Raw genomic sequence first — 13,607 nt, forward strand, 5'->3', positions numbered from 1 at the left:
GGACATCATGCTCAGCAATAAAACTAGGGGGAAAGTTGGCTGAGGACCGCTGCTCAGGGACTGGCTGGGCATCGGTTGGTTCGTGGTGACCAATTGTTTTCATTTGCATCACTTGTCTTTCTTGGGTTTTATTTCCCTCTTCCCCCCCCCCCCCCCCCCCTCTTTTCCTTACAATTTTAAAAAATTATTATTATTTCTTTTTAGTTATTAAACTGTTTTTATCTCAGCCTATGAGTTTCCTTCTCACTTTTACCCTTCCAATTCTTCCCCCAGCCCACTGCGGGGGGGTGGAGTGAGTGAGCAGCTGTGCGGTGCTCAGTTGCTGGCTGGGGTTAAACCACGTAACTGAGCAGTGAGTACAAGTTCCATCAAAGCAACATCTGATATGGTGGAGTCATGCCTGACTGCTGCTTCTGCCATTTCTAAGCTCTCATTAGAGGAGAAGGAGATTCGGAGAAGTGGTTGCCTGAAAGCAGAATTTTGTTCATTTTAGCACAGAGGTCTTGCAATCTGGTTGATGGATAATTTCTCCTTGACACACCAATCAGTTCAAATAATTATCAACCTTTCATGTTGAGCGTCTTCATCTTTTTGTTCTGACATTAGCCTGTTGCACAGTAATTTTCTCTAGCTACAAGGTATTTCACTATGCCATGTCACTTCCAAGTAGGAGCTTCAGGTGTCCAGCAGTTTTAAGTCATCCAGTGCCCTAAGACTGACTGAGTAGTCTCTGATAATGGAGACCAAAGTGTGAGTTTGTGTTTGGGGGACATTGATTACTGCTGCTGTTCCTACTCGGCTCCCCACTGGAACAGTGGGTGGAGTGCCTTTCAGAGACTCAGCTTTTGTGGTTGCTTCCCCTCCTTATCCTCGAACACCATACCAGTGTAGACATATTAAAGTTGATCCAGGCAGATCTACAGATCTCCTGGATGAATCTTTTAGACCTGCAACCCCCCTGCCCCCCAAGCGGATTTCTGATATGACCAGAGACTGCAAAGCTGATTTCCTTTCCAATTTCAATATCAGCCCTTTTTAGCTTATAATCAGGAAAAGATCAGGCAAACAAAGCCGCTTCACTGGCGGTGACACCTACAGTTTTGATGTGATTGATGCGGGTGCCAAATACCTATTCATGAAGAGCTTTCCCAGTGGCCTAGCAACAGCTCATTAGTCTTCAGATACTCAGTTAAACACCTTGACCCTGGCGGTGCTGAAGGAAGATTGCTAGGAAGGCAACAATACCTTCCTTTTCTAGCCAGCTGTGGGGTGGAAGGTGTGTACTCAAAGGAAGCATTTCTTTGCTGCCTGGAGAAACACAAGGGAAGGAGAAAAGCAAGAATTGTACAGGATTTACCTGCCAAACTGGAATTTCAGAAGGGTATAGCAAGTTGATTAGGTATGTCTGGTCACAACCTGGTAATACTAGTGTTTTCCTGTCTAATTTAGAGTCAATTGAGTTGGCTCTGAATATGGAGCAATGAAACCTTGTGTTACCCTGGAGAAGTGATGTTTCAGAGCACTTTGCAGAAGGTACTCAGGAATGTTCAACATCAGGCCCAGAATAATCTATTAAAATTTGTTGAAATTCTTCAAATTACCATGATTGGAGCAGGCTTAAGCTGCGGTTACTGTTGGATTTGTGTGTACAGGGACATACCAAAAAGAGAAGGCAAGAGATAATTATTACTTTTACTGATTTTATTATTTTGTCCCTTGTCATTTCACTGGAAATGTGGTCTGTATTAAAAAATGGTTCTTTTCTACACACTTACCAGAATAACACATTTGGATTGCTCTACTCTGTTGCAGGGAAGAAATTTTTCAAGATACTGCTGTAGATGTTGCTGCAATTAGTGAAGCCATATTTAGTCGCACAGTATGATAGATAAATTTGCTAACTTTTTTTTTACTTCTTGTCCTTTTACTTACAGTTAGATGATCGCTTTAATTTAAAAAAAAAAGGCAAGGAAAACTCAGATTTTTAAAAGAAGTGTAAAAAAATGCTGCTGAATATATCTTTCTCTTCCAAATATCAGTTCATATTAGACTACGTGACCCTGCTTTTGAATGTAAAAAAGTATTGGGGAACCTTTCTGGTGATGGGGGTATCCCTGTGGAGTTAAACTAGAGTGTACGAAACTGCTCAGCGTATATGAAAACAAACGTGAGTCAACAATGTGCTCTTGAGGCAAGAAAGGCTGATGGTATCCTGGGCTGCATTAGACAAAGCACTGGCAGCAGCTGGAGGGAGGTGATCCTTCCTCTTGCTCAGCACTGGTGAGGCCACATCTGGAGTGCTGGGTCCAGTGCTGGGTTCCCCAGTACAAGAGAGACATGGGCAGGCTGGATCAAATCCAGTGAAGGGCTATGAAAATGGTGAATGGCTTAGAGCACCTGATGTGCAAGGAAAGGCTGAGAGAGCTGGGACTGTTTAGGCTGGAGAAGAGAAAGCTTGGAAGGACATTATCAATATGTGTAGATACCTGATAAAGAATAAAGACAGAGCCAGACACTCTCAGTGGTGCCCAGTGAAAGGAGAGGAGGCAGTGGGCATAAACTGAAATACAAGAAATACCATTTAAATGTAAGAGTTGGGGGGGGGTGTGTTTTTATTTGTTTATTTGGTTTTGGTTTTGCTTTTTACTGTGAACAGTAAACTGCAACAGGTTGCTCAGGCAGATTGTGAAGGCCATGTCCTTGGAAATATTAAAAATCTAACTGGACATTTTCTAGAGCATCTTGCTCTGGTTGACAGCAGGGCTGGACTAGATGACCTCTGGAGATTCTTTCCAACCTCAGCTATTCTATGACTCTATATTCCCTAACTCCAAGCACAAGTTATCTAAGTACAGTTCAATTAATTTTTGAAAAGCTAGTGTAGATGCAGTAATATTTTTAAATAGAAGACCAGGAAACATCTACCTTTTTTTTTCCTTTCCCTTGAAGCTTGCAAATATTTAAAAGGTAAATTTCTTTAGTGTAATATAAATAGTAGAGTTTCCAAGGTCATTACAGAAAGATGTAAGATTTTCTTCCCAGCATGTGTTTTTCATTGTGCTGTACAAGCTACTGTGTAACTGAGCTTTTGAATTTGGAATTGCATTGCGCAAACCATTGTGGAAGTGTTAAACGTTGTCCAGTTAATTCCTTCTTGGAATCCATGAGGAATGGGCGAGGGGGATTGAATAGAGGTAGGCAAATAGAGAGCTTGTCAGGAAAGGGAACTCGTTACTTAACACAAACAAACAAAAAACTTCAAAAGTTTGTTCTTAGTTGTTGCAGAAGCTAAAATCTAGACTGAACTCCACAAATCATGACAAGTGCCTTGTATCTTGGGTTGCTTTTACAAATATGTCATGTGTCCCCCCGCCCCTCAATATTTGACTATTATGTTGCTAAAAATGGGGCCAATGTTAGGGCTGCCTTTTTCATAGTCACAGCAATCTTGCCTAAGTGAATGATTTTTAATGGCAGGATCCAATGCACACTGAAATTTTAATAGAAAGGATGCTGTTGGCGGGACAATAGATTACACTATAAGTGTTCTTAAATAGGAGTAGAGTTTACATATTTTTTAGAAGAAGCAAAACATGCAGACTTCTTTTGTTCTTTTTGAAGGAAAGGTGCTATTGCATTTGGTTTTTAAAATAAACAGTAGCATCTTTGCTTGTTGGCCTCACCGCTAATAACCTCCCTTTTTCACAGTTGGCAATAAATTACCTACCATAACCTGAGTTCCTGGCAAAAAGCTGTGTGGAGAGTATTCCCCCCACCCCCAAGTGATTGACTGTTGTGCCACAAATAAAAAATATCTGCATTTAAATCCAAGAGAAAAAGCATGAGGTAGTCCTTAGTAAGTTCCTACCATAACATTTTTATTGGGCCGGTGGTTCAGTAGCACTTGGAACCATATATGGGTTAATAGGTTATTGCCTTTTAGGAAATGCATGATTTTAAAATTATGTCATTGACTCCAGTTCATAAAAGTGAACTATTAGATTTCTGTCTCAAGTGTGCAAAGTATCTTGTCAAAGGAAACAACAGCAGATGCAAATATACTATGATAATGTAATCGTATTGTTTTAAAGAAAATCCTTCTTTCGGGCACTGTTCAGACATAAGAAAGGGAAGAAGCAGTGATGTTTGGCATTATTATGCCAAGAAACTAGCTTCTACTTTGCAACAGTGTTGTATCAATGTGCACCGATTATTAAAGATTTAATTTAGAAAGGCAGAAAATACCTGTTTTATTGGTGCCCTGATATCCTGCCTGATTTTCTTTCCCTATTGACTTCATTTCTTGGTTATGCTTCATATTCTGCCTATGAACAGAACAGCTTTCTTCATTAAAGAAAAAAAAAAAAAAGAGTGCTGGAAATTAAAAAAAGACAAATTGCTTTAAAGTTCCTTTTGAAACTGAGACTTAGGCATATGGGAAAATGCCACACTACTATTTTCATTCAGTCAGTTGCTCTGGAAGCCAGACATGTGCAGATCTGCATAGTGTGCAGGAGAGAGGGACGGAGGGAGTGCAGGAAGGACAGCTTATGGCTTTCAGGGAAGACCGAGCAGACAGATCTAACTTTCCATCTTCTCTGACAAGAAGCAATGACAAGAAAAGACTTTTTAAAGGCCTCTTTTTTACTGGGTCATGAGGAGCGATAGGCATTTAAGATGCAGTGTAAAAATCCAGGGGTTTTAGAAGGATTCTTGTTCTTCTTTACATTGCTCTTGCTGAAGCTTTTAAGTAAAATGACTAGTGAGACATGATAATATTCAGTTACTCTGAATGGTTTAATGTGTGTTCTCACAGACAGCAACAATGCATATAGATGTTGCCTTCCCTCAATTCAGTGAAAGATGAAAAATTTGGGCAAGTATACCATTTTGTGTAACTCGGTACCCCTCCAAAATTTCAGAATCTGTTTCTTGTATATTAGAAATGCTTTTAGGAAGTCACATTCATTAATGTATTATATTGAAAACTGCCTTTCAGTTGCATGCTTTATGTACAATATGACTAATTTTAAATTACTGTAGTTCTGGAGGTATATTAACCTTGTTTATATATGCCATTATACATTTTGTTTTCCTGTGTCATCGTTACTAGGTTTCATTGCTTGGCTTCATTTCAATTTTCTTTGCTCATCAGTAAGGAGATAACTAATAGATTTAAGTAAATAACGAGTATTGGTTCATTTGCAAATTTATCTATAAACTCATCCACTTATGATAGTAAATAGGTGAGTAAGTGACTTAGCTTTTTTATAGGATCATAGAATGGTTTGGGTTGGAAGGGACCTTTAAAGATCATCTAGTCCAACTCCCATGCCATGAGCAGGGACAAGAGAGTCTTAGACTCTCCTATGGAATTGGGTACCCTAATGCAAGCACTGAAAATCAGTGCTATCCACTATAGGCTTGGAACTAAATGTCAACCCACCAGAAGAAATAAAACGTGGGTATCTCCTGCAGATAATTTCCAATAGCCAGACTTACCATTTGGGGAGAAGAATATATAAATAAATCTATCTTTCTTCATAAAGATATGTTACCTGAATCATCCTGGAATAGAGTAACAGTATCCGTGCAATAAAATCTGCTTCTGACGGTGTCTGATTCAGAGCTGTTACCTTTTCCACAGCTGTAATTATAGTGCTTTCCCAGCTCATGTTTAGTCCACAGTGTATCTAGAAGATTACTTTCATGAAAATGTAGATACCTTTCCTCCCTCTCCTGCTCCAGCCTGTTTCCTTTCTGTTTTCATTTAATTTAATTTAATTTAATTTTTTTAAAATTTAGGGTAAGTTTGAGTTGGTTTGTTCTCAAAGTTACTGTTGAAAATAACAGGATCATAAGATCTTCTGCACAGGGAAAGTCTGCTGTCCTTGCTGCCTGAAGACTTCAGGTGAAGATCAGACTCTGGAAATCATACTGTCAGTGCTGTGGGTTTGATGAGTGACATGTTGGTCTCATTTTATGGTCACTCTTAAATTAAGTAGTAATCTTGGATTCATTGGATGAGTTATATCTGAGGCTTTTGAGTTAAGATGTCCACTTTTCCTAAAGCGAACAGACAAAAGTGCCTGTTTAGATCCAACCTGCTCTCAACAAACAAAATAATGAAGGTTTCTGGGCCTTTCCTGAACTAGTATTATTGCTTTGAATTAACCCTTTACTTTTTTTTTGACTGTAGAATCCAGAACCATGCAAAACCTCCTTGTTTTAATTATACCTTCATAGTAAATGATAGTCTGAATATTAATAGAGATCTCTCATCCTTTCTGCACTAATCTGAGGCAAGTTGCAATTCTGGCTTAGTTTAGCGTAAATTAAATGCATTGCATGACTGCAGATCCCAGCTTTGTATAGCATAGATGCAAGCAGTCTAGCAATATTGTGACAGTGACGAACATCCTGCTGCTCGGTAGCCTCCTTCTACCATGGAGCACTGTTTGGTATCTATGTTTGTATTGCCACTCAAGGTTAAAACACAAGTCTGAAATATCTGCCTCTGACTTTGCTTTAGATGAGAAGTACATGTACAGAGCCCATATTTTGGCAGTCACTGTGATAGGGATAGTAGAAAGAAGTTACTGACACTATGCATGATGAAATACATTATAGCCTTTCTGGTATACTATAATAGAGAAGCAAGCCTTTCTCCTTATTTTTTTCTTTCTTTTTTTTTCCTTTTTTTTTTTTTTTTCCTTTCTTCTAAATTAATACCTAATCCCACTTGGAAAAAACATTGCTTCCATGCAGCCTGCTGAGCATCATTTTATAATGAGGTTTCATCACAGTGGGTATTACTATAATAGGCTATAAGACCTTTTCCCTACTCCCTTCCCAACCCTTAGAGTCACTGGCCTGTATTTTCTGAAGTATCTGGGGACCGTGAATAGTCTCAGTTTTGGCGTGTCCTGTCTGAGGCCCCTTGAGTAGACCTGATTTTTCAGAAGGCCAATTCTGTTGGCTTATCTAATAAGGACTTTCCCATTAAAATAGCTAAGAAATTAAGAAATCCAAAATCAATGTATTCCCAGCATAAACACAAACTCTCTTCTCTCTGTTTGATTCATTTTCCATCTGCTTGTAGGGTACAGTAGAGGGGTTATGGATGAGAGTAGTCTGGGGTGGTTGGTGAAGGAAATAAGGAGAGAATTAGATTGGATCCTGCTTAGTTTTATTTTTATTCCCTAAAACAGTGAGAACTCGTTGCCAATTGCACATCCCCATAGCAGATTCCGGCACACACACGTGGCCTTTTTCCAGCCCTGGTTCTCTAGTTGTTTACTGGAGAGAGAGGTGTCAGGTATGCAGGCTTTGTTTTTGAATATTCAGGATGAGTTTTTACTAATGTTTTAGAAAAAGCTCACTTGGTGACTTTGAAAAGTGTGGCAGCACTTGTTAATATTTCGTATTGATGTTCCAGGTGGGTAAACTAAGAGAGAAAATCCAAGAGGTTAAGCAAGAAAGGGAGCAGGAGCAGCACAAGCACACTGCCTATGTTTCTGAACTGAAAGCCAAGCTCCACGAGGAGAAAATGAAGGAACTTCAGAGTGTCAGAGAGCTACTGATCCGGCAGCACGAGCAGGAGGTAGCAAGAATGGTGAAAATCAAAGACGGTGAAATTCAGCGTTTGCAGTCAACAGTCAACGTCCTGAGGGACGGGGCGGCTGACAAAGTGAAGACGGCGCTGCTGAGTGAAGCCAAGGAGGAGGCTCGCAAGGCGTTCGATGGCGAACGGATGAAGTTGCAACAGGAGATCTTGGAGCTGAAATCTGGCAAAAAGCAGCTCGAAGAAGCTTTGAACAACATTATGCAGGCGGATAAAATGAAGGCTGCTGACCTGCGCACGGCTTATCAGTCCCATCAGGATGAGATTAATAGAATAAAGCGGGAATGTGAGAGAGAGATCCGCAGGCTGGTAAGTTCATTAAGTAATGCGTGCTTATTTCAGTTTATATCAGAGATTAGTATATTGCTGTATGTGCCCATAAATACCAAACCACTCTTTTGCAGTGACATCTTTCATCAATAGGCCATTATTTCCACTACTTTCTCCTCCTTACAGCAAAGATGAACCTTGGCTCCATGGCTAGCCCAACCCAATCTAAAGCTTTATGTCCCACCAAATGGAATGTGAGCGAACCGAGACTCTACAGGATGAATTTTCTCAACAAATCAAAGAAATAGACTTTCCCATTTGCTCAACTGTATTTCCTTACAAGGTCCCGTTGAACAAACTAGTCAGACATTGCTCATTTGGCAATGCAAGAACATCTTTGTGAGAAGGCAAAATTAACTTTTCAGAGAGCGTTTATATTTGTACTGGAGGAACCAATTGTGCTGAAACAAGACAATGTATTTGCTGCTTCTGCATCATTATCCAGGTCATTCAATTTTAAGCATTGTTGCCCCCTTTTTTTTTTTTTAAATTTCTGTGTTTTTTCTATTGCAGCAGAAAAGTTAGGGCCTAGGACAGCAGGCTTTTTTCACGCTTCGTAAACTCTAGGACTTCAGCACAGATGGCAGACTATGCTGTTTGTATAAAATCAAAAAACAGGCAATATTTCCTGACAGTGGGTGCCCCAAATATTTAAAATTATTCAGCTTTGTGAAATGTAGAGAATCTAAGATGGGCTGCACACGTAGTATGTTTAGAGAGTTTGTCATCAAATGACACTTCTGTTTGGTACCGTATTTTCCATGTATATGTATATATCTGATTGTTAATCTGCCTAAACTAACAGTACAATAGCTGTGGAAATAAAATCTAAAATTATAATAAGCATAGTATTTATCATCTATCAAGAAGTACAGACTTTAAATGGAATGAAACACCATTTTTCTTAAGAAAAATATTTTATCACTTTCTGTTTACGGAGGTATGTCCTCTTATTTCTTGTATTCCTTAGGAAAAATGACGGTGAGGGCAAGCTAGAAACATGTAATAGCTGTTTAATGGTGGTGATTTTCTGTCTGAGGCAATGAAAGCTTATAAGGCAGTTAATATTTATGCTTTAAACAAATTGGATGTTGATCAAGTCTCAGGGGTATCATTTCCTTGATTAATTAAAGACCACTGCAAAGACTGACAATATGGGGTTTCTGTAAGCTTAGTTTCTTTCATATTTTGTTCCATATTATAAACGTAGAATTTTAGAATAATGACTATAAAGTACAGGTAATTTTAAAAAGTGTTAAAAAGGAGAGAAGGTTGCTACGTTGTGGCACGTGTTTTTCTAGAGAACAGTTTCTAAATAAATGTAACCTTTTCAAAGAAGGTTACCTCACCAAGAAATGGTGAGGTGAGGCACATAGCGGTGCACCCCAAATTCTGTGATCCCAAATTGTCCCAGTAAACACACCTACGGCATGTCTTTGAGTGTTATTGTAAAGGAAACACTTAACTCTTCTCTTTCAAGAGTAGAAGCTTGGAGCCTGCTGTGGTGTGAAGGTGATGAAGGAAGGCACGCAGGGTTTTCTGTCTGGCACCAAAAAAATCCTGTTGAGTCTTTCAGAATTTTAATTGGAGCCTTACTGGGCCTCCATTTCTCAGTACATCTAAAAAGGTGGCTATATCAGGAGAGTGTGTAGATAACTTGGTTCCGATTCCCAGCCGCAGAGGAAGCCTGCCATCAGCCTCACAGGTTTTCACTGGAAATGTTTGTATCTTCCCCCTCAAAGAAGTACAGGGGAGAAATATCAGGAGCCTGATCTGACCTTGTGGTGCCTCGACTCCTTTCATATAATGAATTTCCATTTTTTCATTAAATTGTATGGCTTGTTTTTATGAAGGAGAAGGGTTTCTTCTAGGAATTCATAGCAATTTAGACAGTTGTTATTGTATAGGGCACTATTTAAATCTGGGGCGAGGTAAAAAATACTGCAGGGTTCCTAGATGCTGCTCTCTTCCTCTGGGAGAGCCAGTGGGATTATAGAATCAGATCATCAGGATATTTCCCTCCCTCCTCTCCATTTTAATTAGTGCAAGGGATGCTTGCCTTCAATTTCAGATTAACTGTATCAGCTGCGGATTTGGGGTACTCAATTGGTTTAGTTCCTACACTTGTGGGATGAAATGGCAAGGATGTGGCAGGCAGTGTTATTAAAATTAGCACAGTTCTGTAACTGAGCTTCAATTAATGTGCTTTTTTGTATGTGTGTTGTGTTTTATGGCACTATTAAGAAATCAGCATCTTTGGTATTAATGGCCTAAATGGGCTGGCCATACTGTAATTCAAATTCAGATAGAGTAATTCAGGATGCAGTGTCTGATTGTCTTGTCAGACTTGGCTGATTTATTTTGCATTTTAGATCACAGATTAGTTTTACAAATGTATTTCGTATGGATATTGCAGTTAAAAAAAAAGAAAATAATATTTTTACCATTGATTATAACACCCATTACTAATTTGAGTAAAATCTTGCAGTTTTTTGGCTTGTCATAAAAAAAAAAAAAAAATAGAAAGGAAAAAAGCAAAATCCATTGTCTGTGAATATATGGATACAATTACACTGAGTACATAAACAGCCATGCTTGTATTGTACACATGTCAGTATTTTAGAAATATGATTAATCAATTTTGAGATTGTCTTCACAGTTTTGAATTGAGCCATGAAAAATACCCAATAAGCCTCAATACAAACAAGATTGAATGGGGAAGATCCTAGTGCCTAATAAGGGAAAGTAAAATAGCTATTATTTGGCAAAAAATATAACACACTTCTCTGTGCAGTATGAAATTATATTGGAATTTGTCAGTTCCTGTAATTGACTTCATATAACGGTGATATAAATGTTTTCACTAATTTAAGGAATGCTTGTTGACATGGATCACCCCCTGCCCCCCCAAAAAACCCGCCCATATTCTTGTTGTATATATGCGTCGGCACAGTGTGCTGGCAGCTAAGAAACTGGAAGTAAAAATAGCTAGTAACAAACTGGAGAGACAAATGAAACAGATGTCTTTACTTTTAAGAGACAACTTGGAGAATAAGATACAGAAGCAAGAACAGCTATTACTTAATTTTTTCAGCCAATATTTTCTAAGTCGTTGAGTCTGAACAGTTGTATTGTTCTGTCAATGTAGCATGAGAACTATGCCGATACAGATTCAGATACTTAAAAACAGAAATAACATTAAAAAACAGCAAATAGAAAAAAAGGACAAAAAATCAGAAATAGCAAACTGAAAAATAATCTGCATGAAGGAAAAATGTTAAAGCCTGTTTTTATGGATCAGTTTTTTTAAAAAAAAAGAATATACAAAATCATAATTGTACTTTTTCATTCATGGAGCTTCAGTATAACCAGTCCCAAAGCATACATTCAGCTCAGGGCTGCGTAGGCAAGCATGTACATACCTAAACAACACTGTGTCAACAGGCTTCTGTTTTAATGGCATCCTTGTAAGCAGTATGCCTGTTTTTCTTCTGAGGTCTAGGCTGATACAAGGTAAATTTAATACATACCTGATTAATGGTGAAGAGAAGTTGAGTTTATTAAGTTGTATTTATAAATTAGCTTGAAGAGCAGAACTGTACTACGAAGGCATTTAATGTTTTAATCTAAATATAAAAAAGTACACAAAATAACACTGTATTTCAGTCAATTTTTCTTGGGCCTCAATTTAGCTTGCCATTGAACTGACTTATGTGGTTTTAAAATCAGGTTTAAAGTCAGCTTTCAGTGGTAGGTAAAGTTTCTTTCTTTTGCTTGAAATTGCTGAAATAGCATGTTCAAATTGTTGGTGAGTTTTGGAAACAGACCAACTTTATTCCCTTATCAGCACAGCTGTGAAGGAGGGCATGAATATTAAGTATATCGTATCAGTTAGAGGTTACGTTCATTCTGGGACTACCCGGACACTGTTTTTAAGGCGGCCCTTACTTTGTGAGGCACATTTCTCTAGATACTGTTTTTGCAGAGATAACAACAATGGACACTTTACAGTGCTTGCCTTGGAAAATATACGTGAAAAACCAATCATTAAAAGTATATTGAATTATGTCATCACTGATTTACTCATTTATAGTATTTCTTGAATAAGAAGGAAACTGAATGTTTATTTTGGTAGACACTGTTAATGTAAACATAATATTTAAACTTTGGAATAAACAGATGACACTTGCATCCTGTATTTTGTGGTGTGGTTTCAGTAAATATTATTTCCTCTATTGGAAATATCTTGAACATCAAACCTTTCACCTATTTTACAGATAATACCATTTGACCTTGTTAAATCTTTGCATTTATGGTCTTCCTAAATATTCCTAAACAGCTTGGATTTGAAATTAATTGAAAGACTTATTTCACTTTGATGTAAAATAGTCCCAGTTTTCTTAACCACAAAAATCAATGTAGAAGATTCCACTGATCTTATTAGGTGCACAATAAGATCCATGTTTAAGAGGGCACACAGTACACCAGATGAATTAAATTTGCTTATTTCAATTGTATTCTCAAATAACCTCATAAAAATTTTCTAAAGAGTAATGTGACATTACCACAGATTCATACTTGCAAGGAAAAAAAATCCTTTTGCTGTTAATAGAATCAAAGTAAAAGAAATTGTTTTCAGGAGTGATTTTCAGAAGTTCCTGATCAGCCATAATTTATGAAGATAGGGGCACTAGATGTCCTTAATCTCCTTAATCCAAATTATTTAGTTGTGTAAATTAAAAACTCCTTCCAACGTGGAACCCTTCTTCTGTTTGGTGTTTGCCCAATACATATAAGGCAATACCTGGAAGAATATAATTCAGACTAATAGATTAAGCAGTTTTTAAAGGTAAAAATCAAGGCAGTTTCACTGAAACTTCCATTCGAGGGAAATCCCGCTTACGGAATAAGTTTATGTACCATCTATATAGTGATTTTTTTTTAACATTATTATTTCAGTTTTGTGTCTGTGTGTAACACTGTATCTCATGATTTAAGCGAAGGCTTCTGAAAGACTGAGGGTAACATCTTTTCAGAATTAAGAATTAGATTATCCCAGTTCAGGATGAGACCAAATTACAACTCAAGTTAGTATTTTCTAACCTTGCGCAGCTCTTAATGTGTTTGCCTGTAAGTCCTTAGTGCATTACTTGGCATCGGCATTCCCTATGTGAACTGCAGCATCATACAATCATGGAAGAATTTAGACCATGAGGGTCCTCTCGAGGCCATCTGGTCCAATATCCAGCTAGAAGCAGGGCTGCCTTGGAAGTTGGATCAGGTTGCTCTGGGCCTCCTCCCGTCCAATTTGAAAATCCCCAGAGATGGAGATCCACAGCCTCTGTGACAGCCTGTCCCAATGCCTAGTCACTGTGAAATTTCTTTCTTCTTCCTCTTTCCGTGACCTTTGATTGTTACCCTTGTCCTTTTGCTGTGCATCTCTGAGAAGCCTCTGCCTTGTTCATCCCTGTGTCCCCCTCCAGATAGCTGAACGGGTATCTGCAATTGTAATGCATCCTGCGGTCTTCTCTTTGGCGGGCTGAGCAAGCCTGGCTGCCTCACCCGTTCCTTGAATGCCGTGTGCTGCAGCCCCATAGTGGTCTTGCTGGCCTTCCTCCAGTTTTATGGCACTTGTGCCCATTTGTCAATACCT

General features: G+C 38.5%; 1 protein-coding gene across 8 annotated transcripts in view; it reads left to right on the forward strand.

Moving 5' to 3' along the window:
* JAKMIP1 (janus kinase and microtubule interacting protein 1) overlaps positions 1–13,607 on the forward strand; it is a 172,611-nt gene that overhangs the window by 81,394 nt on the left and 77,610 nt on the right. For all 8 annotated transcript variants that reach the window (XM_030024242.2, XM_030024288.2, XM_030024298.2 and 5 more), the window contains one exon: positions 7,439–7,933. In XM_030024242.2, the coding sequence (XP_029880102.1) occupies positions 7,439–7,933 (495 nt within the window). The remainder of the gene's footprint in view (positions 1–7,438; positions 7,934–13,607) is intronic.

Source organism: Aquila chrysaetos, chromosome 1 (assembly GCF_900496995.4).
Source record: "Aquila chrysaetos chrysaetos chromosome 1, bAquChr1.4, whole genome shotgun sequence".
Taxonomy (NCBI): domain Eukaryota; kingdom Metazoa; phylum Chordata; class Aves; order Accipitriformes; family Accipitridae; genus Aquila; species Aquila chrysaetos.